Source organism: Melanostigma gelatinosum (genome assembly GCF_949748355.1).
Source record: "Melanostigma gelatinosum genome assembly, chromosome: 9".
Classification (NCBI taxonomy): Eukaryota; Metazoa; Chordata; class Actinopteri; order Perciformes; family Zoarcidae; genus Melanostigma; species Melanostigma gelatinosum.
The window spans coordinates 2,473,932-2,499,310 of NC_136642.1; the positions used below are offsets into that span (position 1 = coordinate 2,473,932).

General features: G+C 46.5%; 2 protein-coding genes and 1 pseudogene across 3 annotated transcripts; 2 read left to right on the forward strand and 1 right to left on the reverse strand.

The window, feature by feature from the left end:
* Positions 1 to 94: 94 nt before the first annotated feature.
* On the forward strand, positions 95 to 4,854 carry LOC306782643 (methyltransferase-like protein 25B; the record flags this gene model as incomplete). The annotated part of the gene is made up of 8 exons (XM_079276086.1): positions 95 to 196; positions 1,119 to 1,237; positions 1,564 to 1,780; positions 1,869 to 1,931; positions 2,442 to 2,579; positions 3,156 to 3,964; positions 4,363 to 4,547; positions 4,640 to 4,854. 8 exons carry the CDS (start codon positions 95 to 97, stop codon positions 4,777 to 4,779), a joined length of 1,773 nt encoding a protein of 590 aa, XP_079132212.1. The 3' UTR covers positions 4,780 to 4,854.
* Positions 4,855 to 6,661: 1,807 nt separating this feature from the next.
* On the forward strand, positions 6,662 to 12,682 carry LOC306782205 (uncharacterized protein). The gene is made up of 10 exons (XM_079275450.1): positions 6,662 to 7,060; positions 7,572 to 7,937; positions 8,239 to 8,592; positions 8,698 to 8,715; positions 8,936 to 8,999; positions 9,082 to 9,125; positions 9,350 to 9,500; positions 9,627 to 9,740; positions 11,233 to 11,300; positions 12,400 to 12,682. Exons 1-10 carry the CDS (start codon positions 6,680 to 6,682, stop codon positions 12,421 to 12,423), a joined length of 1,584 nt encoding a protein of 527 aa, XP_079131576.1. The 5' UTR covers positions 6,662 to 6,679; the 3' UTR covers positions 12,424 to 12,682.
* Positions 12,683 to 14,739: 2,057 nt separating this feature from the next.
* Positions 14,740 to 15,827, reverse strand: LOC306782206 (beta-2 adrenergic receptor-like; annotated as a pseudogene). The gene has a single exon. The product of its transcript is annotated as a beta-2 adrenergic receptor-like (transcript).
* Positions 15,828 to 25,379: the final 9,552 nt, after the last annotated feature.

Below are 25,379 nucleotides of genomic sequence, written 5' to 3' on the forward strand. Positions count from 1 at the left end.
AAACTATATTAGCATTAGCTCGCCTTCAAAACCAAATGTCTGTTAGCTTAGCGAACTGGTTTAGCTAAACTTCCCAGCAGCCCAAGATGTGGAGATGTTTACGTCAAGCCTTCCAGCAGAACAACAGAGAGAGCTGGCGAAAAGACTCACCACGTTCCTGTCTCAGTACAGCCACGTGTCCGACTCCTACATAATTGTGCGTATCGATAACTGACTTGTCACAGTTTGCAGCCTTTTCCAGTTTAGCTTTAGCTATGAGTTATAAACAAAAATGTTGCCATATGCACCTTAAAACACATTACTGTTGCATGTATTGCATCCTTGATTGTGTGTCCACGCATCACGTGCCTATGAGTAACTAAGTACATTTTCACAAGTAAAAAAAAAAATCAAGGTGTTTACTTTATTATACTACTCCACTACATTTGTCTGACTTCTCACAAGCCAGATTTTCATCCCCTTCCTGTCCAATGGAAACTGCGTATATTCAGATGTGTTGGTGCTGAATGTTTGTGATAAACTGCTAAAATGCTGAATGTGTTGACTAAAAATCCTCCTACTTCTTCATCTAAATGAACTGTTTAAAAAGCCTCTTGGATCAGCTGGAAAAAGCATCCTCACAAAGCTGAAAACAGGCTGTTTTCAGAGATACGTGGTTCTCACAGGACAGAGACGCTACACACATATGATGGTCTTATAGAATATGATGCTTTGATGTAGATTAAACTAGACAACATGATATGAAGGAGTTAACATGCAACATACATCTAGAAACATCAGATATAACAGTCAAACCTTTTACTGATCAATCACTGCTTTTACTACTTTAAATACATTTACTTTATAGGTACTTATACTTCAGTACTTCCTCCACCACTGCATGTGTTCATCCCTACCATCAATGTCCCATCTGTTTGAACTCCAGTAGATCAGCTGAATCAGCCGTTATTAACTGAAATAAATCATGTATATTCGTGGGTTGAGTATGGGAAGGGTTCTCCAGCTGTCTGGTTTAAAGCACTAATAGTTATTTTATCCACAAATTAGAAAAAACTGGATTCATATCCCATTCTCTGTAGTTTATATAACACTGTCACATTGTTATTTCCCCCCCACAGGAGTTCTTCTCTAAAGATCACTGGCGGTCTTTACCCAACACGTGGCAGCCTGTGCTGCAGGATCTGACGTATCGACAGGTTGCTGACCTGTTACTGGATGCTACGCATGGAGACAGGAGGTACTACTGGGTTTTAATCAGGCTATTTACAAAGTCTTACACCAAAAGTAAGGTTCGAAAAAAATCTAAATGAAACAAGGAGTTGAAGCACAAAACAGCAACATCATACCAACACTTTACAGGAACACGTAGCCTCATATTACCGGTAGTATGTGTGCACTCTGCCTGTTAGTTCTCATAGCAGCCTGATTGCTTTCTGTTAATGGAATTAGTTTCTTGTTCAGCAGCATGGACCCTTTGTGGGATTTGTTGACAGTGAGAAGGATATAACATCCTGCTGTGATCTCCATGGTGATTAATCGTAAGCTTGTTTTTGGTCGTTCCAGATATCCTTCGGTGTGGCCTCTGTCCCTCCTGGCGTTTCGTGCCACCGCTCACGCTCTGGCGTTTCCCAGAGAGTGCAGGCGGGAGCGAGGCGGCGCGGTCGGCTCGGTGAAGCCCGAGGAGTTCCTGGACAACCAGAGTCAGAGCGCACTGCTGGGACACATATTCAGGAAACACGTCAAACCCAAGAAGCAGCACGAGATCCGCAAACTGGGCTCGGTACGGGATTGTTTATTGGCGACTGTCACTTTTTTTAAGGTTTAAATTGACCTGTTTCTCTGAATCTGTTTCTTTTCTTTTATCCCAGCTGGTGAAACAGCTTTGTGACCAGACTGACTGCAACAAGGTGGTGGATGTTGGCTCTGGACAGGTATTATTCTGTCCATATTATTATTATTATTCTGCAGTATTTGTGCACAGTCAACACTGCAGAGAGAGCTTGTGGTTAAGTTAAACAACTACAACTTAATTTAGTAAGGTGGATAGCAGATCATTCTGTCAGCAAATTTCACAAGACTTAATACTTTTTTAAAAACACACAAATATGTTAGTTTCATGTTTAAAAAATAGCCCAGTCATTTCCTGAAAACAGCAACTCAGTGTTATGTTTATCAAACAAAACAGGAGGAAATAGTGCATTTGTTGGGGACTATTTTCAGTGGCGGATTAATCCACATTTGGTGCTACAGAATAAACTACAGTGTGAGTGTTCAAGGTGACAAAGCAACATGTGACGCGGTGACACAGTTGGTGTGTTTTTAATAGAACAGAAGAAGAAGAGATGTCTGCTTTAGGTCATGTGATCCCGTGCACGTCACATGAGTAACACTTAAAAAAATCATCACACATGAAACATTTCCCTCCGCTCCGCTCCAAACAGGGTCATCTGACCCGTTTCCTGTCCTTCGGGCTCGGACTGTCTGTGACCGCAATTGAGGCTGATGGCACCCTGGTTGCCACGGCGTCCAAGTTTGACGGACAGTTACTGTGTGCCTTGGAGAAGGAGGCGCAGAAAAAGGTCGGTGCTTCGCTGAAGTCGTGACACGCTGTCAGTCCATTAACAAAGGTTGGTTTTCAAAGAGCATTAAAGTTACTGTGAGGAACCTTTAACTGGTCCTGGACCAGGTCTGTTTAATCCTGATCCTCCATATGAACCAGGTACGTTTAGTCCTGATCCTCTATATGAACCAGTCTCAGTGTAGTCCTGATCCTCTACAGACCTCCATCAGTACAGAGACCGTCAGAGAGAAGATGGTCTGTTTCTATAGAGTTGTTCTTGATGCTCATCATCGGAGCCACCGGGTCGAATTCTGGTGAAACCAGATGAACTCACGCAGGTTCACCAGAACCTCCTTCAGCTCAGACTCCAGCGGGGCCTCCAGAACCAGGACTGAGAGGGGCAGACTGTCAGACCCTGCTGCTCAGAGACACTACCACTTTAGTCCACAGGGACCAACAGAATCAACACTCAATCAAAGTTCCTCGTAGTGACTTTAAATTGTCAAAATCACTTTTTTTAAGCTTCACATTTCTTCACTGAAGGATTCTAAACATTCAAGCTTTTGGGTTTTGTAAACATCTTTCTTCCTCCTAGAACTGCTCCTCTCTGGGCCCAGTATCACGGTCGTCTCCCCGCCACGTGGCCGGTTGGGTAAACCCCAAGGCATCATGGGAGGCCTTCATCAAGCAGCTGAGTGCTGCACAATGTGTCAACGAACGTCCCCCGACTCCACCTGGACCCAGCAAAAAGAGGCCGCGGGCCTCTGAGCAGGTTGAGCCTCCCTGTCCTCATGCGGTCCAGACTTCACGGCGTCGTGGTTCCACAGACTCACCGGAATCTGAATCGACATCGCAACACCAGTTCAGAAAGAGCCGGTCTGAGGGGCCGTCATCTGCTGCAAACTGCTGCTCGTGTGTCCAGAGTGTCCGTCAGGAGGGTGCGGGTCCTGAGCGAGGCCATCCGGACTTCGTCCTCACCGGTCTCCACGCCTGCGGTGACCTCAGCGCCACCCTCCTCCGCCACTTCGTCAACTGCCCACATGTGCGCGCCATCACCTCCGTGGCGTGCTGCTACATGAAAATCACGACCAAAGAAAACCCCAACCCTCCGGGTCTGGTACCAGCTGCACAGCCACCAGACCAGGACGCCGACCCCTCAGAGTTCGGCTACCCGATGAGCTCCTGGGTGGGGGGGCTGCCGGGACATCGGCTGTCCTATAAGGCGAGGGAGGGGGCGTGTCACGCTGTTGAGGACTATGCTCGGAGGCTCCGGGAGGGAGGCGAGGCGCTGAGGACGCACTGTTACCGGGCCACGCTGGAGACCTTCATCGCGGATACGAGACCGGATCTGCGGAGGGCGGGAATCCAGACCATAAAGAAAGCCCACTTACTGCCATTTACAGAGTGAGTGAGCACCACAGCCGCCAGTCAACAGGTCCAAGGGTTCAACTGCAACAACCAAAAGTCCTAAGCTGTCCAAGAATGCAAACCCCAAAACGTCTTCACTTAAGATTCAATTAAACTCTATTCATGAGGAAGATCTTGGGTTCATAATAATGAGAATAAATATGAACAACGTTTAGATCGTACCTTCTAAAATAAAAATAAATCTGGTTTGAATTTAAATCGACCACTATTACTAAGCTTGTTTACAACATGTATATGCATGGCTGTGTTTAAATAGATCTTAAGCAATTAGTCCGTAGTTGACCAATCAGAATCGAGTATTCAACAACGCCGTGTAATAAAGGCTTTTTCGATGTTAATGCCCTCCTCTGTCTCCATCCACGTCCCCTTATCAGGTACGCCCGTCTGGGTCTGGCTCGGGTCGGCCTGCCCCCCGGGTTGCCTCTGGACCCGGAGCGGGTGGAGGCCATGTTGGAGCAGCAGGGCAGGGTGGTGGTCTACTTCAGCCTGGCGCTGCTGCTGGCTCCTGTGGTGGAGACGCTGGTGCTGCTGGACAGGATGATCTACCTGCAGGAGAACGGTGAGCCGCTGGATGACTGTTGACGACTAACGATCTGTTTTCTGTTTTTAATTGTTCCCTGCCAGCTCTAACTGAAGCCTCCTCTGCTGCAGGTGTGGACAGCCAGCTGGTTCCTCTCTTTGACCCGAACTTCTCTCCAAGAAACATTGTGCTGGTGGCTCTGAAGTCCCAAGTTCATGAGTCAGTCTTTGAGGATGAACTCGGCGGATTTAAACGACACAAGGAACCCTAAGTCTTGATTTTAGCCTCGTTCTTTAAAGCACAATGAACGTTAACGCTGGAAACACACCAGAGGATCGGCGAGGTGCGACCTGCAAATAGACTGTATGGAAGAAGTGGACGTAGTCATCGTGATGTCCCTCATTGGTTTGTGGTCTGATGGTTTGAAGCCTCGAGTTCGGCGATTTCGCCGTCGCCATCTTGTTTTTTTGGCAACCAGTGAACCGGAAGTGACCATATTTGCAGCTTCACGGTGACACGGGAACGAGCCTGAACTGTGAAGCTCTAAAGCGTCTCGCTGTACAAAAGTGTTTTCATCAACTTGAGATGATTTCATGAGGATTCAAGTTTCAGTGTGGACCAAATATTTTGGGATATTTTGGGACCAACGGATGTTCTGAATCAGCATCTCTACAGCCACACAGCAAACAACAGAAAATACTGATTGTTATTACTGATACCTTTCAGCTAGTTTTATAGGGAATACTTTGTTGGTTGCAAAAGTGCTGTTCTGCTACACACCTTTGATCTTTCTGTCATTAAATGCATTCATCTCAGCTTTTATCTTCAAAGTCTCTGATATTTGACTCCAGGCGTCCTCAAAGCAATGTCCTTTGACTCAGAGGTCTTTGAAAAGGGAGACAAGCTGGGCGTTCCAATAGCCGTACTAAAATACGACATAGTAAGCCGGAAAAACACTTGGTATGTCCCAATACATAGTATAGTAAACAGACCCAGATCCGGCTTCACCTGCAGCCTTGGACCTGCAGTCGGGGCTCCGGAGGGAGAAGGAGAGCTCAGCTCCCGGCAGCAGCAGCAGCAGCAGCAGCTCCTCCTCCGCCTCCTCCTCCTCCTCGAGCAGAGCTTCTCCTCTCTGGGAGTCAACACTGACACCACGCTGCTGGAGACCCAGGACGTGTTGCTGGACCCGCAGGAGGGAAGGGAGGCAACGGGAGAACCAGGACTGAGGGGCAGACTGTCAGACCTGCTGCAGTAGAATGAGAGGTTTACTAAAGGGACTCTGGTGCTCAGAGACACTACCACGTTAGTCCACAGTCACAAAATGAAAGTTACTCACAGTAACTGGAGGATTAGCTTTCATAGTTACCACTATACTCAGTATGCCAGAAAAGGATTCAGTATGTCACAATACTGTGTCAAATGCCAAAAACCTCCAACAGGATGTCCTTCTGCAGCCGGTCGCATTTTGCAGTATGCAAGCCAGCATGCTTTTCTAACCCACAATCCTTTGCAGATATATGACCAAGAGGGTGCTGAAAGTACAAGGTGCAATGTTATGAGGAGGTCCCAGTTGAATGCATTCTGCATGCAACAGTACGTCCTTTGTGAGGGTAGCTGCAGTACGTACTTAAATGAAAAAGAACGATCCCATCTGGAACGCACCGAAGAATCTTTCAGCAAGAGAGTCGACCACTTTCTCCTGCACTGCTGTTTGAGTAGGTCAGTCTGAAATCAACTAATCCTGTTGACGGAAAAACATCGATTTTTAATTACGGAACTCAAATCTCAAGGGAACTGGACGCACAGTTGTTTTTTAAAAATCCCAACATGTTGACACTTTACTTTCTCGTTCCTTCTAAGTGTTGAAATACTTTCCTTGTGCAACAGAAAGCCCCCCCCCCCCCCCCCCCCCCGCCCCAAGGTTACACAGAAAAACACACAATCACAACCAGATGTTGACTTGATCCTCAGAATAGTGCTGCTGCTGCTCTGGGACCAGTTTGTTGCTCATTTTGTGTTGAGCATCTTATTGACATGTGACCTTAGCAGTGGTCCTAAATCAGTGCCTTGTTCGTAGAGACCCCATTCGTGGACTCCTACTCCACCTCCTACACAAAACCTCCGAACGCTTTGTTACAGCACAGGCAGTTGTAGAGCTCACTTGAGGAGCCATGAAGCATTTGTTCTTGGTGGTTTTGGGCTCGCTGCTGTCTCCTCAGCGGGCACACAGCAGGGCTAATTGCAAGCCAGTAACATCCAGCTTTTGTCAAGGTTTGGGCTACACCACGACCGCGCATCCGACCGGAGCGCCGGGCTTCAACCTGCGGGAGACCGGGCAGATCGTGGAGGCCGCCTGCTCACCGAACGTGGCCGTGCTCATGTGCCGGGTCGTCGTGCCCGAGTGTGGCTCGGAGGAGAGCAGCCAGATGAAGCCGTGCAGAGCGCTCTGTGAGAAGGTCAAGACAGACTGCGACGCCGCCCTCAAGGCCAAGAGGCTGCTCTGGCCAACGAGGCTCCGATGTGAAACGTTACCACAGTCCAACTGTGTGCAGGTCAGTGCCAACTGATGAGGATATCAACTCTTTGATACAATTTACAGGCAAATGTACTTTTAACTTTGAAACATTTATCCGACAACTTTTGTTACTTTTCAGGTCAAGATTTAAAATGTGAAAGTATTCATGCATTCTTAAGTATTAAAGTAAGGACTGAACCAGAATATTACGTCGTTAAAATGAGCCCTAGGTTGATGATATACTGCTGACATAAAAGCATCAATAATAATATTCCAGTCATGTAGAAGGACTACTGCATATGTAAAACACAGAGAGGTCATTCTACTTCTACTTTGGATTCTTTGAGTTCATTTTGTTGCTCATACTTGTGCACTTTAAATTGAGTTGGATTTTGACTGCAGGACTTTTACTTGTAATGAGTACTTTTGGAGTAAAAGGTCTCAATACTTCTTCCACCACTGGTTCCAGCGTTCGTGCTGAGGTCACAGAACAGAGGCATCTGAAATGATCATTTGGACATCACTGATTTATGCTTATTTTCTTTCAGGGTCAAGACACCAGTGTGCCTGAAACACCTCCTGCGTCCTGCCAGACAATCACTGTCTCTCTCTGCAGAGACCTGCCTTACACCGAGACCGTCCTGCCCAACATCCTGGGCCACAAAACTCAGGAGGCCGCAGCCCTGGAAGTGCATCAGTTCTATCCGCTTGTAAAAGTGGGGTGCTCCACTCATCTGAAGACTTTCTTGTGCTCCGTCTACACTCCCGAGTGCGTGTCGGGAACACCTCGGCTCCCTTGCAGAACGGTCTGCGAGCATGCGCGGTCCGGCTGTGAATCCCTGATGAACAGGTTTGGCTTCGAGTGGCCGGATTCCCTCAAGTGTGACGCGCTTACCACGGAGTCCTGTGAACACGTGCGTCTGTTTCGACTGTTGCGTCTGTTTCCTACAAAAGCTGCTTTTGTATGTTACGCTAGGTCTTCTTAACACTTTGTGACTCATGGCCCACTTTTGAGTGTTGCTAAATTTACAAATGTCAAACTAACAAAAACACATTTGTTAGCTTAGTTTGTCCCACAGTCCAAACATTGTGCAATTACAGTGTTTCACCAAAGGTGTTGCCGAAATACAAAAGATTAAAAAAAAAAAGGCAGCACAAGCCTGTCCAATGGGAATTCGATGGCGAGTGACAGCGTCCACGTGTGTCTTGTTGCAGTACGGCGTGGGCAGCAGCGGAGGGATCTGTGAGCCCATCACCATCCCCGTGTGCCAGGGCCTCTCCTACAACCAGACCATCAGTCCAAATCTGCTGGGACACACGAGTCAAAGGGAAGCGGCGGGGAAGATGTCCTTTTTCAACTCGTTGGTGCAGACGATGTCCTCGGTGGACATACGCCTGTTCGTGTGCATGGTGTACGCCCCCAAGTGTTTGGCGGGGGAAGTGCAGCGGCCCTGCAGGTCTTTCTGTGAGAGTGCCAAACGGGGCTGTGAGGCTGTGATGATGGCCTTTGGCGTTTCCTGGCCAGATGAGCTGCAGTGTAGCTCGTTCCCAGAGGTCAAATGTATATCGGTAAGAAAAGGAAAAGATAATTGCAAGAAGCTCACTGATGGAAATGATCAGATTCCTCTCTGCTTACCTATCTTCACATGACATCATGTTCTTTGTCTGTCACAGGAAGACAGCAGGCCTGAGGTAAGTGTTTATGAAAACAAATTAGTGTTGATTCTCAAAATACAGCACGAGCCTCTAAATGGTGAAATGTAACACGTTAACGCTTCATCCAGAGCAAAGCACATTGCTATCAACAGATAAGAGACAACTTTGTTGGCTCATTTGTAGCATGAAAACGTGTGTCAGGCAAGTAAGTTGCTCGATTCTTCATCAGACTTTTATGCGTCCTTGTTTCCAACAGATGTTAAATGCTGAAGGACTTCTCTCTAAGCTGATCGCCGGGGGCTACTCTGTTCGTGGCAAAAGTCAGTTTATTTTTCTTCAAATTTTAACGACACTATCTCGTCTGAATGAGAAAGTTTTTTTTCTTTATTCTCCCCAATTTAGCGCTGAGTCTCAAGACGGCCCATCTGCTGTTGACTCTCATGGACGTATCCATTGCAGCTTCACTGCTGGTTCTGTTGATCTGCTCTGTTTACAGATATTTAGTAATCGCATCTGGAAGCGGACCATATATCTCATTGGAAGGTACCAAACTCGTTCTGAATCCACTGGATGAAATATTTGACCTTTTGATTCTTCAGGTAACAGAAGCAACGAGGTGTTGAGCTACATGCTTTCAGTTCATTTAAAGCTCTTTAACCAGCACTTTCAGGCAGACAAGACCGGAGACCTGAATGTGGTGGAGGTCTTCAAACTGGAGACCTACGTGGCTGTTCTCAGGAGGGAGTATGTGGAGAGCTACGAGACGAGGACCCCGCCCTCCGTCACCCAAACCCAAATGAAAAAGGCTCTGTCTCGCCGTGGTAATACGTCTTGTTCTTTGAAGCAGCCGAGATGTTTCCTCAACATTATTTAAGGAGCGGCGAGTTCAATCAGTCTCCTTTCATTTGTGGATTTTCTCTTCATCCGTTATTGTCTTCATCGTGCAGAATTCGATTTAGACGATACAACCTTCAGAGTTCTGTGGCAAGAGAACCGCTCCGAAGACGGGATCGACTACGATGAGTTTGTGGCCGTCCTGACAAAACTTCAGATCCTCAAAGGTAATATATTCATCCATCCATCCATCTGTCATCTATCCATCCATCCACTTATCCATCCATCCATCCATCCATCTGTCATCTATCCATCCATCCACTTATCCATCTATTCATCCATCTGTCATCTATCCATCCATCCACTTATCCATCTATTCATCCATCCATTCATTCATCCATCCATCCATCCATCTGTCATCTATCCATCCATCCACTTATCCATCTATTCATCCATCCATTCATTCATCCATCCATCCATCCATCATCTATCCATCCATCCACTTATCCATCTATTCATCCATCCATTCATTCATCCATCCATCTGTCATCTATCCATCCACCCACTTATCCATCTATTCATCCATCCAGCTGTCATCTATCCATCCATCCACTTATCCATCTATTCATCCATCCATTCATTCATCCATCCATCCATCCATCTGTCATCTATCCATCCATCCACTTATCCATCTATTCATCTATCCATCCATTCATTCATCCATCCATCCATCCATCTGTCATCTATCCATCCATCCACTTATCCATCTATTCATCCATCCATCCATTCATTCATCCATCCATCCATCCATCTGTCATCTATCCATCCGTCCACTTATCCATCTATTCATCCATCCATTCATTCATCCATCCATCTGTCATCTATCCATCCATCCACTTATCCATCTATTCATCCATCCATTCATTCATCCATCCATCCATCCATCTGTCATCTATCCATCTATCCATCCATTCATCCATCAATCTATCCATCCATTCATCCATCATCTATCCATCCATCCATCATCCATCTATTCATCCATCCATTCATCCATCCATCCATCTGTCATCTATCCATCTATCCATCCATTCATCCATCCATCCATCATCCATCCATTCATCCATCATCTATTCATCCATCCACTTATCGATCTATTCATCCATCCATTCATCCATCCATCCATCTGTCATCTATCCATCTATCCATCCATTCATCCATCCATCATCCATCCATTCATCCATCATCTATTCATCCATCCACTTATCCATCTATTCATCCATCCATTCATCCATCAATCTATTCATCCATTCACCCATGTATATATTCATCCATCTATCTATCCATCCATCTATTCAATGCAAGAATGATAACAATATACATTATTCTGCAAATGGACTTTTGTAGACTGTGGTATTGTTACTTTTACATAAGTAAAAGATCGGAGTACTTTTTCTACCACTGCATACTATGTATATAAAAGTGCACTCCACGAAGGAAAAGTGACACAATTATAATTGGATTTAAGTGGATCTGATCAACTTTTATGATTTTACTGTTTTGTTTCTCTTCATCAAACATGATGAATTCATTCATGACTGTACATTAACACGAGGAGACTTCTTGAGTTAATTATTGTTCTGTCTTCATACAGCAGATTCTGCACATTTACACAAGTGTTTTAAAGGTTTTGGTGACGTGAATATTTGCTTCCTGTGTCAGAGCGTTTCCAGGCTCATCTGCTGAGTTTGCCGTGTGACTGCCACGTCGCCAGCTTCTCTTTCAAGCAGGTGAGTTTAAATGTTTTCATACCTTCAGGAAGAAATGGTCTCGAATGCTGTTTATTCACCTGTACTACTGGATAAAGATGTCAAGTACACAATAATACCACTTAACTACTGAAAGAAATAAAGCTTCCCTTGAAGTGATATTAAAGAAATAATACATTTAAAGGACTATGACATACTAGTACTTGAGTATTTCTATTTTCTGCTACTTAATACTTCTACGTCTCAGAGGGAAGCATTGTACTCTTTACTCCACTAAATCTATTTGACACTTACTGTTTGTTACTTTTTACATTCAAGAAAACATGATCAGTTCTATACTTCTATTCTACCCAGTAGTACACAAAGTATCTCAAACTGGGTCCACATTGAAGAACTACATTAAAATCCTCTCACTTGTATTTGTTAGTTTAAAAAAAAAAACTGAATCTATTAAAACACTTTGAAAGGAGCCATTCTGCATAATGAGTATAGGACATTTAGCAGATAATACTTCTGTACTTTTGCAGAAGTAAGTACAATTTTGAATTCAGGACTTTCACTTGTAATGGAGTATTTTTACACTGTGGTATTTCTACTTTTACTCAATTAAAGGATCCGAGTACCTCTTTCACCAAAATATGAAATATTTATACTACAAATATCTACAGAATGTTGTGCAGCATCTATATGTTCATATACTTACTGACATTAAGAGAATTATTTTTTGCTACAAGTTGTCTAAAGTGTTTTGTTTGAATATGCAAATGATGCATTATGCAATGGTAACTTTTGGTGAATTTAGGAGAGATCTGCAGACGTAAAGAGACAAAGTAGTAGAATAAACAAATAAATGTGTATTTTGGATGTTTTCTTTCCACTAGTCTGAAAAAAGAGTATTGAAGTGAAACAGCCAAAAGTCTCTAAATTGATCAGTGCATGAAAACCAGTGTTTTTCTGGAGTTTCATAAGTCAATAAATAAACCGTCTATATGAAAAAACTACGAGTTAAAGCCTATTTTTACACTTCTGTGACCTAAAAATATTTTCTCATTTAATTAAGAACTTTTGTGTCAAATTAACAATTGCATATTTAAAGTGAAATTAATTCATTTTTTTTCAGTTCATGACATCAGCGATAATCTGAAGATCAAACCGGAGGAGAGAAAGAAGAAGTGAATGTGTTTCGAGCTGTAAGGTCCACATGTGTGCTTATTAAGGATCATCTTTATCATCCTCATTCTTAAAGTTCAGGAATATTTGTCGTGGATGTCTGAAGTTTATATTTAGTCAGTTTTTATGTGTGCTTGTGTATGTTCAGATCACATATATATGACTTCTGTAAAACTGTTTCCTCTCACTGACATTAAACATTCTGAGCTGAAATGATCATAAAGCTTCTTCTACATGTTTTGCTTTATTATTCTTTGTTTTGCTTTATTATTCTTTGACCAACAAATCGATCTGATAGATGTGAAATTACCCGCAAAAAACGTGTTTTGATAATACACTAAATCACTTCAGACAATTGCTTGTCACTGTTGAGAACGAGCTGTTCTTACTCTAAAAACCACTCAGAATCAGTCACGAGCTTGATAAATATTGAAGCCGAGGACAGCGACGCTCTCTTTCCATCTTCTTCTCAATGGTCCTCGTTTCCTATTCATCCGCTCCGTGACTCAGCAGGGTCGGTGAACAGGACAGGAAGTGATGTCGTCCACAGTGCTTGATCACATTTTCTTTTTTCTTCCCTCTGCAGCTTCTGAGAGATGAATGCAACACTCGCCAGAGATATGAAGGTTAAACTTCTTCTGTTCTTGTGTTGTAGAGTAAGCGGCACTGTGGAGCGAGAGGAATGTGCTTTCAGCTCTGTGATAGTCGGCCAGGATGTTTTAGAAACATTAGAACAGCCTTGCATTTTTCTTTCCTCTCAATCATTTAGGAGCAGAAGGACTTGAACAAGATGTCAGAAACACACAAACACATTTTATATGTGTACTTTTATGTTTTTTTTTGCTCAGCTTTGGATGCTGATATCAGCTTGTACAGCTTGTAGAAATCTCCTGTCCAGCCTTCAGAGCTTGAATGGTGAATATATGTAATGATTTAACAGTGAATAATCTTCTGTCTCGGTCTCCAGGTAATGCGGTGGTTCTTTCTGTATCTTGTTACCTGTTTTCACTGCTGAATAGGGATGTTGAGATTTACCGATTTTACCGTTAGCACGGTGACAAAACGTCACAGTTTCATACCGTAACAACTGTGGAAGCTTTTTTCGGTTGTTACGAAAAGACCGCAGTTCACCGCAGTTTGTGAAATAGTCACGAAATGCAATCTATTGGTTTCATTTATTTTCTGTCGCTCGGCCCGGATTCTTTTTCAGGACAACAATATGCTTCAAAAGGAAAGTTAGGTTCAGGCAACAAAACGAATGTTAAGTTTAGGCAACAAACAAACATTAAGTTTAAACAACACACAAAGTTACGTTTAGGCAACAAACAAACGTTAAGTTTAAACAACACACAAAGTTACGTTTAGGCAACAAACAAACGTTAAGTTTAGACAACACACAAAGTTACGTTTAGGCAACAAACAAACGTTAAGTTTAGACAACAAACGAATGTTAAGTTTAGGCAACAAACAAACATTAAGTTTAAACAACACACAAAGTTACGTTTAGGCAACAAACAAACGTCACCTGGAAATGAAGTTTGATCTTCCTTATATCTACATAGGGAGTTTGTTCTCTTCACAGAGCCGTCTGCCATGTTTCTAAAGTTGCCCAGAACCGACAAACCAAACCTTGTCTCGATAAGCTCATCAACATTTTATGTGTTTTCGTGTCGGCCACAGCACATGGGGAGCGTTTCAGTTGGTTGTTATCTGCAACTTCACCACTAGATGTCGCCAAATCTTACAATACTTTAAAAAGACAGGATCTGACAATTCTGAATGGTTGCTACTGTGTTTTTCCACTCCAAAGACAGTGTGCTTTGAAATAGATATGCTTCTATGATTAATAAATGGGTTATAAATAATATAATCGTTATAACTAAATTCAGTATTGTCTTACCCTGGTGTATAGTATAACAATAAATATGGTATATTTGTAGAATGTACTGTGTATATAGTTCTTATTGTGTAATATGTGATGACTAAAGGCCTACTGAAATAAAATATATCGTGCATGAGACAAGCATTTAAACATCCACTGCGCAATCAGCAATCAGATTCAGTTTGAATCAAATTTTTTAATTGATCACACTCAGATAAAACAACCATTCCACAGAGTAAAACAGGCTTCTGTAACACAGAACAAGACAAATGCCACAAAGATAGACATTAAATATCAACATTGGTGAACTTACGATACCAAGCTTTTTACTGACGGATCTCCAGAACAGCAATCCACAAAACATGCAGACATGTCTCCTAACCAGACACACAATGTGTGTGTTGAACAAAGACTTTGAGTGACAAACAAACAGCTAAATGATCCTCAACTCAAGTCTTTGGTTCCTGAATTATTTTAGCCTTTGGTTGTGTTTTTTCTCAGGAAAGGCATGAGGAGCTTGTAAGCGCAAAGTCTGAACTTCTGAGCCCTCACGCTGTAAATTATGACATTCCAGCAACTGTTGGTGGCTAAAATCCAGAAGGCAAAAAAGGAAAAGTTGCACCATTTATTCCCCAAAACATTCCCGACCACAAAGACGGCGATGGGGGTGAATGAGGCGGTGAACGCCACAGTCAGCGTCCCAATTGTTCTGGCTGCTTTGATGTCAGAGAAAGTAGGTTTGGTGGTGCTTTGGCACTCTCTCCCGGCCAGGTGTTTCCTCCGCCTCGAGTGCTGCCTGATGCTGGACAGAGAGATGATGTTAATGACCACCGTTCCACGAGGAGGGTGAAGTCAAACACCGGGAAGAGGAGGAGGATTTTCCAGGCCTGGCTCGGGAACTCGCCGATGGTGCCCAGCGCGTAATTACACATCCGGCTGCAGGAGTTGTACTCCAGAGCGATCTCGCTGCTGAAAACCATCGGAGACACCGCCAAGAAGAAGCTCCCCACCCAGGAGAGGACGATGAGGATCGTGGTCCTTTTCCGCGTAATCACAGAGTCCTTGTGCAGCGGCCTCAACACGGCGATGCTCCTCTCGATCGTCAGCAGGGAAATGGTCGTGATGGAGACCAAGGTGCACCCGGCAAAGATGGGGCCGATGACGTTGCACGGGTGGAAACTCACCGACTGCGAGTTGTATGAAGTCCACTCCGGCGCCGAGTCGGTCACCATGAGATAGACGGAGAGCGGCACCACGAATATCCCCACCGCCAGATCAGCCACGGCGAGGGACGCCTTCAGGTATCCCTGCGGCGTGTGGAAGTGTTTGGTCCTGAGAACCACAGCCAGAGTCACCAAGTTCCCAAACAAGATGGCGAGAATCAGCAGCACCATGAAGAGCACCATGAGGACTTTGTGTGCCAGCGTACAGCAGCACACGGTGCAGCGCGCCGGTTCGGTTTGGTCCAACACGGTCGGAGTGCTGGTCTCAATCATTGGATAAACTGCCGCTTCAACATTCACTTCATAACCTGAAATTAAAACAAACAGAGAAAGATGTCAGATGATGGATGATGTATAAAGGATGATGGATGGATGATGTATAAAGGATGGATGATGTATAAAGGATGGATGATGGATGATATATAAAGGATGGATGATGTATAAAGGATGATGGATGGATGATGTATAAAGGATGATGGATGGATGATGTATAAAGGATGATGGATGGATGATGTATAATGGATGATGGATGGATGATGGATGATGTATAAAGGATGGATGATGGATGATGTATAAAGGATGGATGATGTATAAAGGATGATGGATGATGTATAAAGGATGGATGATGTATAAAGGATGATGGATGGATGATGTATAAAGGATGGATGATGTATAAAGGATGATGGATGATGTATAAAGGATGATGGATGGATGATGGATGATGTATAAAGGATGATGGATGGATGATGTATAAAGGATGATGGATGGATGATGGATGATGTATAATGGATGATGGATGGATGATGGATGATGTATAAAGGATGATGGATGGATGATGGATGATGTATAAAGGATGGATGATGTATAAAGGATGATGGATGATGTATAAAGGATGATGGATGATGTATAAAGGATGATGGATGGATGATGTATAAAGGATGATGGATGGATGATGTATAAAGGATGGATGATGTATAAAGGATGGATGATGTATAAAGGATGATGGATGGATGATGTATAAAGGATGATGGATGGATGATGTATAAAGGATGATGTATAAAGGATGGATGATGTATAAAGGATGGATGATGGATGATGTATAAAGGATGGATGATGTATAAAGGATGATGGATGGATGATGTATAAAGGATGATGGATGGATGATGTATAAAGGATGTTAGATCCTGGGTACTTCTGGCCCGATACGGGGCTAATTACTGACTCAGCTCTCTATTAAAAGATTCTCGAGCTGGTGTTCTGGCGAGGGAACTCGCCTGGCTCCGCTAACTGCCGTTACTCCCGACGTCTACCCTGCTTCCTCCGGTCTGAGCGCACTCGGCCGAGAGACCAGTTCTGGCCCCGGGCGCTCCCACCAGTCGCGTCGGTTATGGCAGCTTCCCTCTTATGGATCCGTGCTCTTGGTAAATGCCAGGTTAGGTTTTAACGGCTAGGATTAATTCTTGCTAAAACCGTAAGGGGTTGTTGAGTGGATTCTGTCACTAGGATAACCTTTCAGAACTCAGTTGTTAGACATACAATAGCTTTAACTTTTTACTGTCACGAGGAACTCTTTACTACTGCAGCAAATTAATGCACTTGAGAATTTCACTTTAAATGCAGATTAGATATTTATTGCAGGTTATATTTAGTTAGTTTTGCAAGGGTTACAGCTACAGCTCACATAAAATGTCACTACACATGATTAGTCAATTTAATTTTCTTCTTCGATTATACTCATTAGTTTTAGTCGCCGAGACGGCTCGGTTGGAGCTGGATGTTCAATGGTGCGATGAAAAGGTTCTTTTGGAGTTGTTAGGAGCGAAGGTCCGGCCGGACCCTCAGTCCTCCTGCTCTTGCAGCGAAGCCTGTTCAACAGTCCTCAAAACTCAGTACAAAGTCTTTCTAGGCTGCTGCGGCTTCTCCGTTGTCCAGATGTTAAAAGTCAAGCAGTGGGGAGAGGCAGAAACTTCGTCTTTCAATCTCAATGTCCACGAACAGAGGTCTCTTTTCCGTGAACAGAGACGAAGCCCTCAATACATCAGTTGCAGGCGTCAGTATCTTCTTCCGATGCACTTGGACGGCATCCGCGATGAAATCCCAGCTTGCTGTCCGCAAGCATCTCCTTATATTCCTCATATGGGCTGTGATCAGCCCCCACCTGTTTGGTCCATGACTCATCCCCCCTCCCTCTGGAAAGGGCGTTAAGCCGAACATTGCCTGTATGACTCATTTATTTCATCAGTTTCTAGATTCTTCCCCCGACTACACCCAACATCTGGTCTTGATTACAGCAATGTCATTCTTGACCAATACATTTCTATCTCAGCTCCAGTCTCACACAGAACACACAGAAACATTCATTACATTTGTTTAAATCACTTCTATGCAGTTAAACATTTGTTACATAATTGATTAAAACATTTCGTTATTCTATTCATACATTTTATCTGTTTGATTACACTTCAACTTTGAATATATGCTTTGTGCTCACAGCCTGACTTCTTCTCCCTTGAATGTGTCGACATGTTACCGAGGCAGCTCTGAGAGGTCAACTCTTCTTGACACCCCCTTCTTGAGGTCTCAAGCTGCCGCACTGTGCCCCAGGTAATCCTCTAGGAACTCGTCGTCGTCCTCGGCGGTGATGATGAGAACGTTATCTTCCGGCTCGGACTCGTGTTGCCAGCTGTCGAGCACCATCAGGCCTTCCAGGCCTGGTGGCTGGAGATCCAGGAGGGCGTTGTCATCTTCATCGTCATCTATGGCGTCCTTCATCTGCTCGTCCAGGCTCAGTACCAGGGCCAACACATTCTGGTTCAGAATGCTGTCAGGGGAGAGGGAGGCCGGAGTAGGGACGGGGCTGGTTGATGCTTTGTCCTCATCCTCGCGAGAAACTGTTAATCCTTCAGGGAGAACCTCCACCAGCTCGCCACAGTCCTCGTCGTATCCCCACATTCCCATTAGGTTTGGTACTATCCCTGCGACCATTGTCTGGCTACCCACGTCCCGGTGTTCCACACCCGTGATGCTTGCTGTGTCGTCATCTTCTTCTGGAGTTGGTTCTGGATACTGCAGGGCGGGCAGGCGTGGTCCAATGACGACAAAGCGGCCATCGGTGAGGTGGGTGCTGGACACCCGGATGCCATCAGGGTACGCCCATATTTTTGTGTATACTGGGCAGTATACACCATCAGCATAGAGCAGGACCTCTGGTGGGGTTTTTCCAGCAGAAGTCCACACTGGTTTTGCTTTAGCCTCTAATTCCATACAGTCGACTACATTCATCGCAGGCATATAAGGGGTACTTCCTTTGCAGAAGAGGCCGCTGGCTGCTCCTATCGGGAATTGCCCCAGGTAGCATTGGGTGCACCATAGGGCTTGGTTTACCTCCCACAGGTGCAACATTAGCTCCGGAGGAATCCCACAGCGGACACAGCAGACCTCCTCCTGAATGTTGTTGAACACAAAGACTTCATTAATCATTACATTTTTCAGCGCATTTTTACAAGCCAAGCTTTAGCAAGCAGGGGGTGGTCTTATTTTCATTCTTTTTTAAGGCCCCCTCTCATTATTGGAGCGCTTTGCAGAGCGCCGTGCAGCCAGAGAATGCAGCCATGGAGATGCCAACACCATTGGAGGAGGTGTTAGGCCTGGGCTTGTAGGCCTAACCCTTCTTGGAAACAAAGGCTCATACAGCATGAGCCAGGCTGCTATCCCGATTGATGATTCAGAACCCGACCAGTAGATGGCGACAGTTATGCCCCAACCTATGCCCCAAAGAGCAATGGCGCCGATCTTGTGGAGCCAACGCCCTCTTCCTCTTTCTTTCATAGCCATGGTCATGACCACGAGATACGTCAGGGCCGCAAACGCCAGCATGGCCTCGACGATAGCCGAGACCATCTTCAGGGGGTTGTAGAAAACTGCAGCGACGTCGATTCCCATCCAGATGATCAGCATTCCACCCTTTACTAGACCGCAGCGAGTAGAGTCTATGTGGATTCTCCCCAGGAGGTATGTAGCGAACCATGACAGGGTAAGCCACAGCGATCCTCGATAGATGTTTTCTATCGCTGTTTTCAGACACCCTACAGCCAGGGCTAGTATTCTTAGCGGCTGATTCATGGACCATTCGCCCATGCAACAGTAGAAGAACCATATGATCTCAAGGACCCAAAAGTCCAGGTCGGTTAAGCGAATAAATGGCCTGCATCTGCGTGCTGTGTCGGAGGAGTTCTGCAATGCTTCAGTTATACTCATTCCGAAGGTGGTCATGCCTGGAGGTTCAATAGTTGTGGTGTTGGTCATACTCACTCCGAAGGTGGTCATGCCTGGGGGATAAGTGGTGTTCATGCCTGGAGGTGCAATGGTTGTGGTGTTGGTCATGTTGGTCATCTTGGCTTTCTTAGGTTTATTCGTTCTTATTTCAGTATGAGGCTCCTGGTTGAGGTTCCGGGTCTGCAATGGCTATGGCGCTCCTGTTGTTCACCCTTTATAGGTGGGTGGACTCCTCCTTCCTTCGTGGGAGGAGTCCCTTCTTCACTTCTCCTTTTTCCTTCAACTTCCCCTTAAAGCACGAGGCAACAGTGGCTGCTACCCCGCCCTTAATGGCGGCACAGATTATCAGGCCCAAGATCACAATTCCAACTATCATCATCAAATAAGGCCAAAGCCAGGAGAACAAACTCCCCATCCATCCCTTTATGACCGTGAATCCTTCTCCAATCTTCCCTGCCACTTCTTCCACTACGATGGTTGCGGTCCCGACTATGGAGGCGCCCGTTAGTTCGATCCAACTGCACTCGTGTTCTCGTCGGCCGCTCCCGCAACTCAGCCAGTGTTCTTCTGGCTCGTAGCATGTTCCGTTCCCGTAGAGGCGGTTAGCTCCTACCCATTCAAATCCTTTGTCTTCTTTACCCTCGCAGAGGCTTTTCCTGAAGGCGTGGCCCTCAGCTAGAAAGACTGTAGGGTCGGTTACTGGGGGAATGATTTGGCCGTTCACGTTCACTCTGTCTTTCATGCGATGGCCCAGGATTAAGTTGGTACAGCTGCTGGTCAGAGGCCCTGACCGTCTCCATTTCTTGTCTTTATCCTTCACCCAGGTTACCTCTTGCACGTGGGTTTCATATTCTGTTCCATAGTGGGTCTGGCAATGGTCTTCCCATCCTGGCACAGTCTCACAATGTCCCCCGGCCAGGCTGATGTTGCAGGTCGTGTTTCCTCGGTTGCATTCCATCTTCCAGGGCCGCGGGCCTATATATGGTTCTGGTCGGCTCCAAACCCCAGGCCAGATGTCTCTTTCTTTCGAGTATACTGTGGCCAGGTACTGATACTTCACCCAGTAGTTGTTGGTTTGAGTTAGACATGGCACCACCCATTCTAACACTTCATCCTTCTGTAGGCCCCACCAGGTTGAGCTGTCGTCCCGAGTGTGGGCCTCTTTCCATGCCTGCAGGGTTCCTTTGATCGTCTGGTTCGTCTTCAGGCCTGTGCAGTCATATAGCCACGTTCCCCAAGCCCGATACCACTCTTGCCAGAGTGTGCATCTCGGGGAGGCGCCGTCGGCTAGATACTCTGTTCCATTCAGAGCGATGAACATTTTGTTGGTCACACAAGTGTCAATTTTTTGGAAATCCCCTCTTGGGGCTGTCATTAACTCCTCGGGTTTCGGCAGCTTTTGTACATACATGTCGGTTGTCCGTGGTCCCAAAAGGCCGTAGCTGGCTCTGGAGTATCCCTCCGTGAAGGCTCCTTTGAAATGCGTTAGCTCGGTGATCCATATCCACGGCAGGGTGTTGTTGAGCCAGGCCTCGTGCCGGGCATTAGGTTCGGGTAGATAGATGAACTTATGAGCCTGATACTGGGGTTTGTTTACCGGAGTTATTACGAAGTAATTCTGACCTTCGCAATAAAAGAACACATTCCAGAAGCACCTATCTAGGAGAGGGAGCTTGTTGGTTTTACAGTGCTTTGTCCATTTCCTGCTCCGATTTCTCCGAAGACTGTCACTTGACTTGAATAGTGGCAGCTGCGGCTGCCCTTCTTTTTCCTCTGAAACCGTCTCTGAAGCCGTAGGTTGTACTTCCTCTTCTTCTTCTTCCTTCTCCTGCGTGTCATTCACGGCTCGGCTGGTGAGGTTGTTCCGCAGGCAGTCGGTGGAGTTACCTAGTGTGGTGTTTCCTGAGGCACCTAGTGGCCTCACTTTAGCTTTAAACCGTCGTGGTTTTCGCCGCGGTTGTGTGGCCTCACAGGTGAGATTGTAGTGTCCCCAGAACATTCCTTCTGCCGGTAAAATCATCAAACACGTATCATTGCGATGGCTCGCTGCATAGGTTACCTCGGGTTTCCAGTATCCCTCGTTCCCTTGCTCTGCCCATGAGACACATGCCCATGAACAGTACCAGCCTGGGACACCGTTTTCGGGGTAGATCCAATTACACTGTGCCCTTTTTTCTTCTTGTGTTTTCTTCATCATTACCGTAATCTTCATCTCCGCTCCTAGCGTAGATACTCCATGTTGAATTCTCTAATTCTTTCTGGAATTCGCTCGCCCAGTCCGTTTCTTCACCCGTGTCGTTGATTTTTGAATCGTTGATTTTCTGTTCCCAGATAGTCATCCACGCGATGATAGTAGCTGTCAGGTTCGGTGCCGTCCCACCCCCTTCTTGGACTTGACCGGTTGCATTAGACCCAACGTCAAGGTCCAACCGGGGCGAGGGGCTCCTCTGTCCAGTGAGTTGGGAGAGAACGATCGTTCCAGAGTCGACCGTCCAGCATGTCTGGTCGAACTTCTTTGTGGTAGTGTAGGACACCCGCACATGAGTGAGGGCCCATGGGATACTACCATAGTAGTACAGTATAGCCAGGACAAGGCATAGTCCTGTTAATACTGCTACTACTTTAGCCATTAAGCAAAGCCATAGTCGTTTTCCATTCCGAGGTCGTTCACTTGATTGGTCCAGTCGCTTGCCGCGGCGTCTTAATGAGACGGGGGTAAAGGTTGAGGATCGCCTAAATTCATGAACTCTCCCGTGAAGTAGCGGGAGATCCATGGTCTTGGATTCTGCAGTGCTCTGCTCGGTATCACTTCTGGAAGAGGAGCGAGGCAGCCGGAGCTGAGGCGCGGGGGAGAGTCAGGATCGCACTGACTAATCCTGCCCTTCAGGAGCTGGTGATATAGCACCGATGGGTATCTGCCAATGGCTAAGTCCAGCCCCCGCCACACCCATTGGTAATAGGTGACGAGGAACGAGGTGGGGCATGGGGGGGTCCAACCCTCGGGCACCCCATTTTTTCCGAGCCGCTCCCATGCGTACACCTGCCCGGGCACCGGGGCACAAAGGTTCCGGACTTTGGCAAGAGATGCGTATAACGGCTGACTGTCGTCCATTTGGAGCTCCGTCACTTTAGCCCACGTTTCAGAGTGATCCATCAGGGCGAGCCTCCAATTAAGCAGTCTGGAACGAGGCAAATCAAACATGCGCAGGCATGGGTCCGGGTTCGATGGGCCAAGGCCTGGCAGGCGGTAATGCACCGTACGCAACTGCATGTCTTGGTTCTCTATTACACAGCGCTCGCTGTTTTTCACGTGGAGCGCTATGAGGCGCTGCATGACCGGGCTGGTGGTCCAGATCAAATTTTCACCCAGCCAAAGATCAACATATTCGTCTTGCAAATAATCAGCATAGTTAGGACCCCACCGCAACTTCAGCTGTAGACCCTTGAATGGGATGAAAGCGGTATTCAGGATCCAGGGGGACTGGTCAGGACAACAGAGGACTGGCTGCAACAGCCATGGATGGGTCCAGTGGACCATGGCTCTGTCATACTGGAGTTGCCATCCTGTGCGAAAAGCAGGCAGTAAATCCGCCTTTCCGGGTACGGACAGGTCCGAAGAGCGCCTATAATCGCCATTGCTGCAGAAATAGGCGCCGGATCCACAGAGGCCTCTTCGGTATGCAAAATCGCGTAGGGGTCTGTCCAAATAGACACTTTCGTTCGGCAATTGCAGATATGGCCTTTTTTGTTCGAGGAGAGACAGAGAGACACTTTTTAGTTCCCTGCAATCTTTGTTTGGTGGGTTTGGCAGCGACATGTTGACAATCAAGTTCCGTTTTTTCCAGCAGCTATACTTTTCTAAGTGCTGCTACTGCGAGGCTTTCCACCCCGCTGCAGTTTGCGAAATGACTTCCGTGCCCAAGCGGTCAAACCCTTTGCGTCTGCGCGTGGGTTCGGAGGAGGCACCGCCTCATCCGCTCTGGTCAGCTCCACCCCAACGGAGTACACACCGTCGAATGGAACCATCACGGTTTTCAGCGTCACCATGACGCGCATTGTGCTGGCCTCCCATGTAGGCGTTGCTGCTCTGGCCGCCCAGGAGCCCGGTAGTTGCATAACACCGTCTCTGCGCCACCCCTCTGGGGTGACCGTGAAAATCTTACTCTTTTCCTTGGTCCTGGCACCGGTGTGGTGGAAGGCATCCAGATCCGTGATGGTATACTGGAGATTTGTGCCGCGAGCACCAGCTTCTGTTGGCACCGGGGCAAGCTCATGTATTGGCACATCAGGATCACAAAACACATCTTCGATTAACAGACGCCAGGTTGTGAGTTCCCAGGGCCCCAGCCACCCCTCTCGCGTTGCCATTTCTAAGCGGGAATCGGGTAAGGTTGCTGCGGTGGCTGCGTAGCCTGGGTCATCAGGGTTGCGATAGACCCTGAAGGCCGCTGGGATCTGTACGGAAGCCAGTGGTGGGTTGGTAACTTCAGCCTGAGCTGGGCTGTATGGCCAGTTCCTTTGCACTGACTCCCACCAGGATCTCATGGGGACATCACTACGGTTTCCACTTGCTTCGTGTGGGTCACCGTCGAGTGGGCTCATAGATGGTGCCGAGGGTGTCCCAGTCTCCGCGTCGGGAATCATGTCAACCGGAGCGGCAGCACCCTCACCTTCCCATGAGGCGGGCGCCAGGGTTTGTATTGGCTGAAGAAACTTTCTCACCTGCCATCCGTCGGCTGTTCCAGCACGCACCAGCATTCCATTTTGCTGGAGTACGGAACAATACGCACAGAGGTGCAGCCTGTGTCCATCCCATTGGCAGACACAGTCCTTAAGGTTCAGCTTCGTCCCACGCAGGTCCCACTGGACGACGAAGTGCAACCTTGGTAACATGCCTATACGACATAAACCGCATACATATGCATCCAAAACCTTCACTGGTTTATGGGTCATATGGTTAAATTCTTTTCTTCGGCCTGTGACCCGGAGAGGTTTCTGGTTTCCGGGTCCCTGCCATATCAGGTCCAGGGTGGTCGGCTCCATGCAGACCACACAGTTATTCTTGACTTCTCTCCATGTTAACACTTCTTTCTCTTCCGAGAGAAAGCCTTTCTTCGCATATTCTAACTTCTTCAGGGCTCTTCCTGCCCAGAGCCCCGTAGTACTCCTTCTCATGTTAACCACCCCTTTGACATTGGCCACTCTGACAAAGGGTGGTAAAGCTTGTATGTTGGTGGCCATTCTTGAGTTCCTGGTTTTCTCCTAGTACGGAACTGGCTTCAGCTGCCCTACTCCTTGGATTCCTTTCTTCTTGAGTTGAACAGTATTACTGTCCAAAATCTTGACAATTATGTCTGATTTATCGTACTTGGCTTTGACTGCAGAGTTAGAAGCACCGACCTGAGCCTTAATCCAGACGCGCTGTCCTACTCGAAGTGGCACCTTTTGCTCAAGCTTGGGCTCTTTGTCTTCTGAGCCCCGCCCCACTTCCTGTGATGTGAAGGGGCGGCGCATCAGCTCCTCCGCAGGGGAGGGCCTGTCACTTCGGTA

Bases quoted from the DNA above. Each gene is read 5' to 3' on its own strand.
- LOC306782205 (XM_079275450.1), top strand. From the start codon at position 6,680: ATGAAGCATTTGTTCTTGGTGGTTTTGGGCTCGCTGCTGTCTCCTCAG. The intron at 7,938-8,238 runs GTGCGTCTGTTT...GTCTTGTTGCAG, and splicing joins CCACGGAGTCCTGTGAACAC to TACGGCGTGGGCAGCAGCGG. The intron at 9,741-11,232 runs GTAATATATTCA...TTCCTGTGTCAG, and splicing joins AAAACTTCAGATCCTCAAAG to AGCGTTTCCAGGCTCATCTG.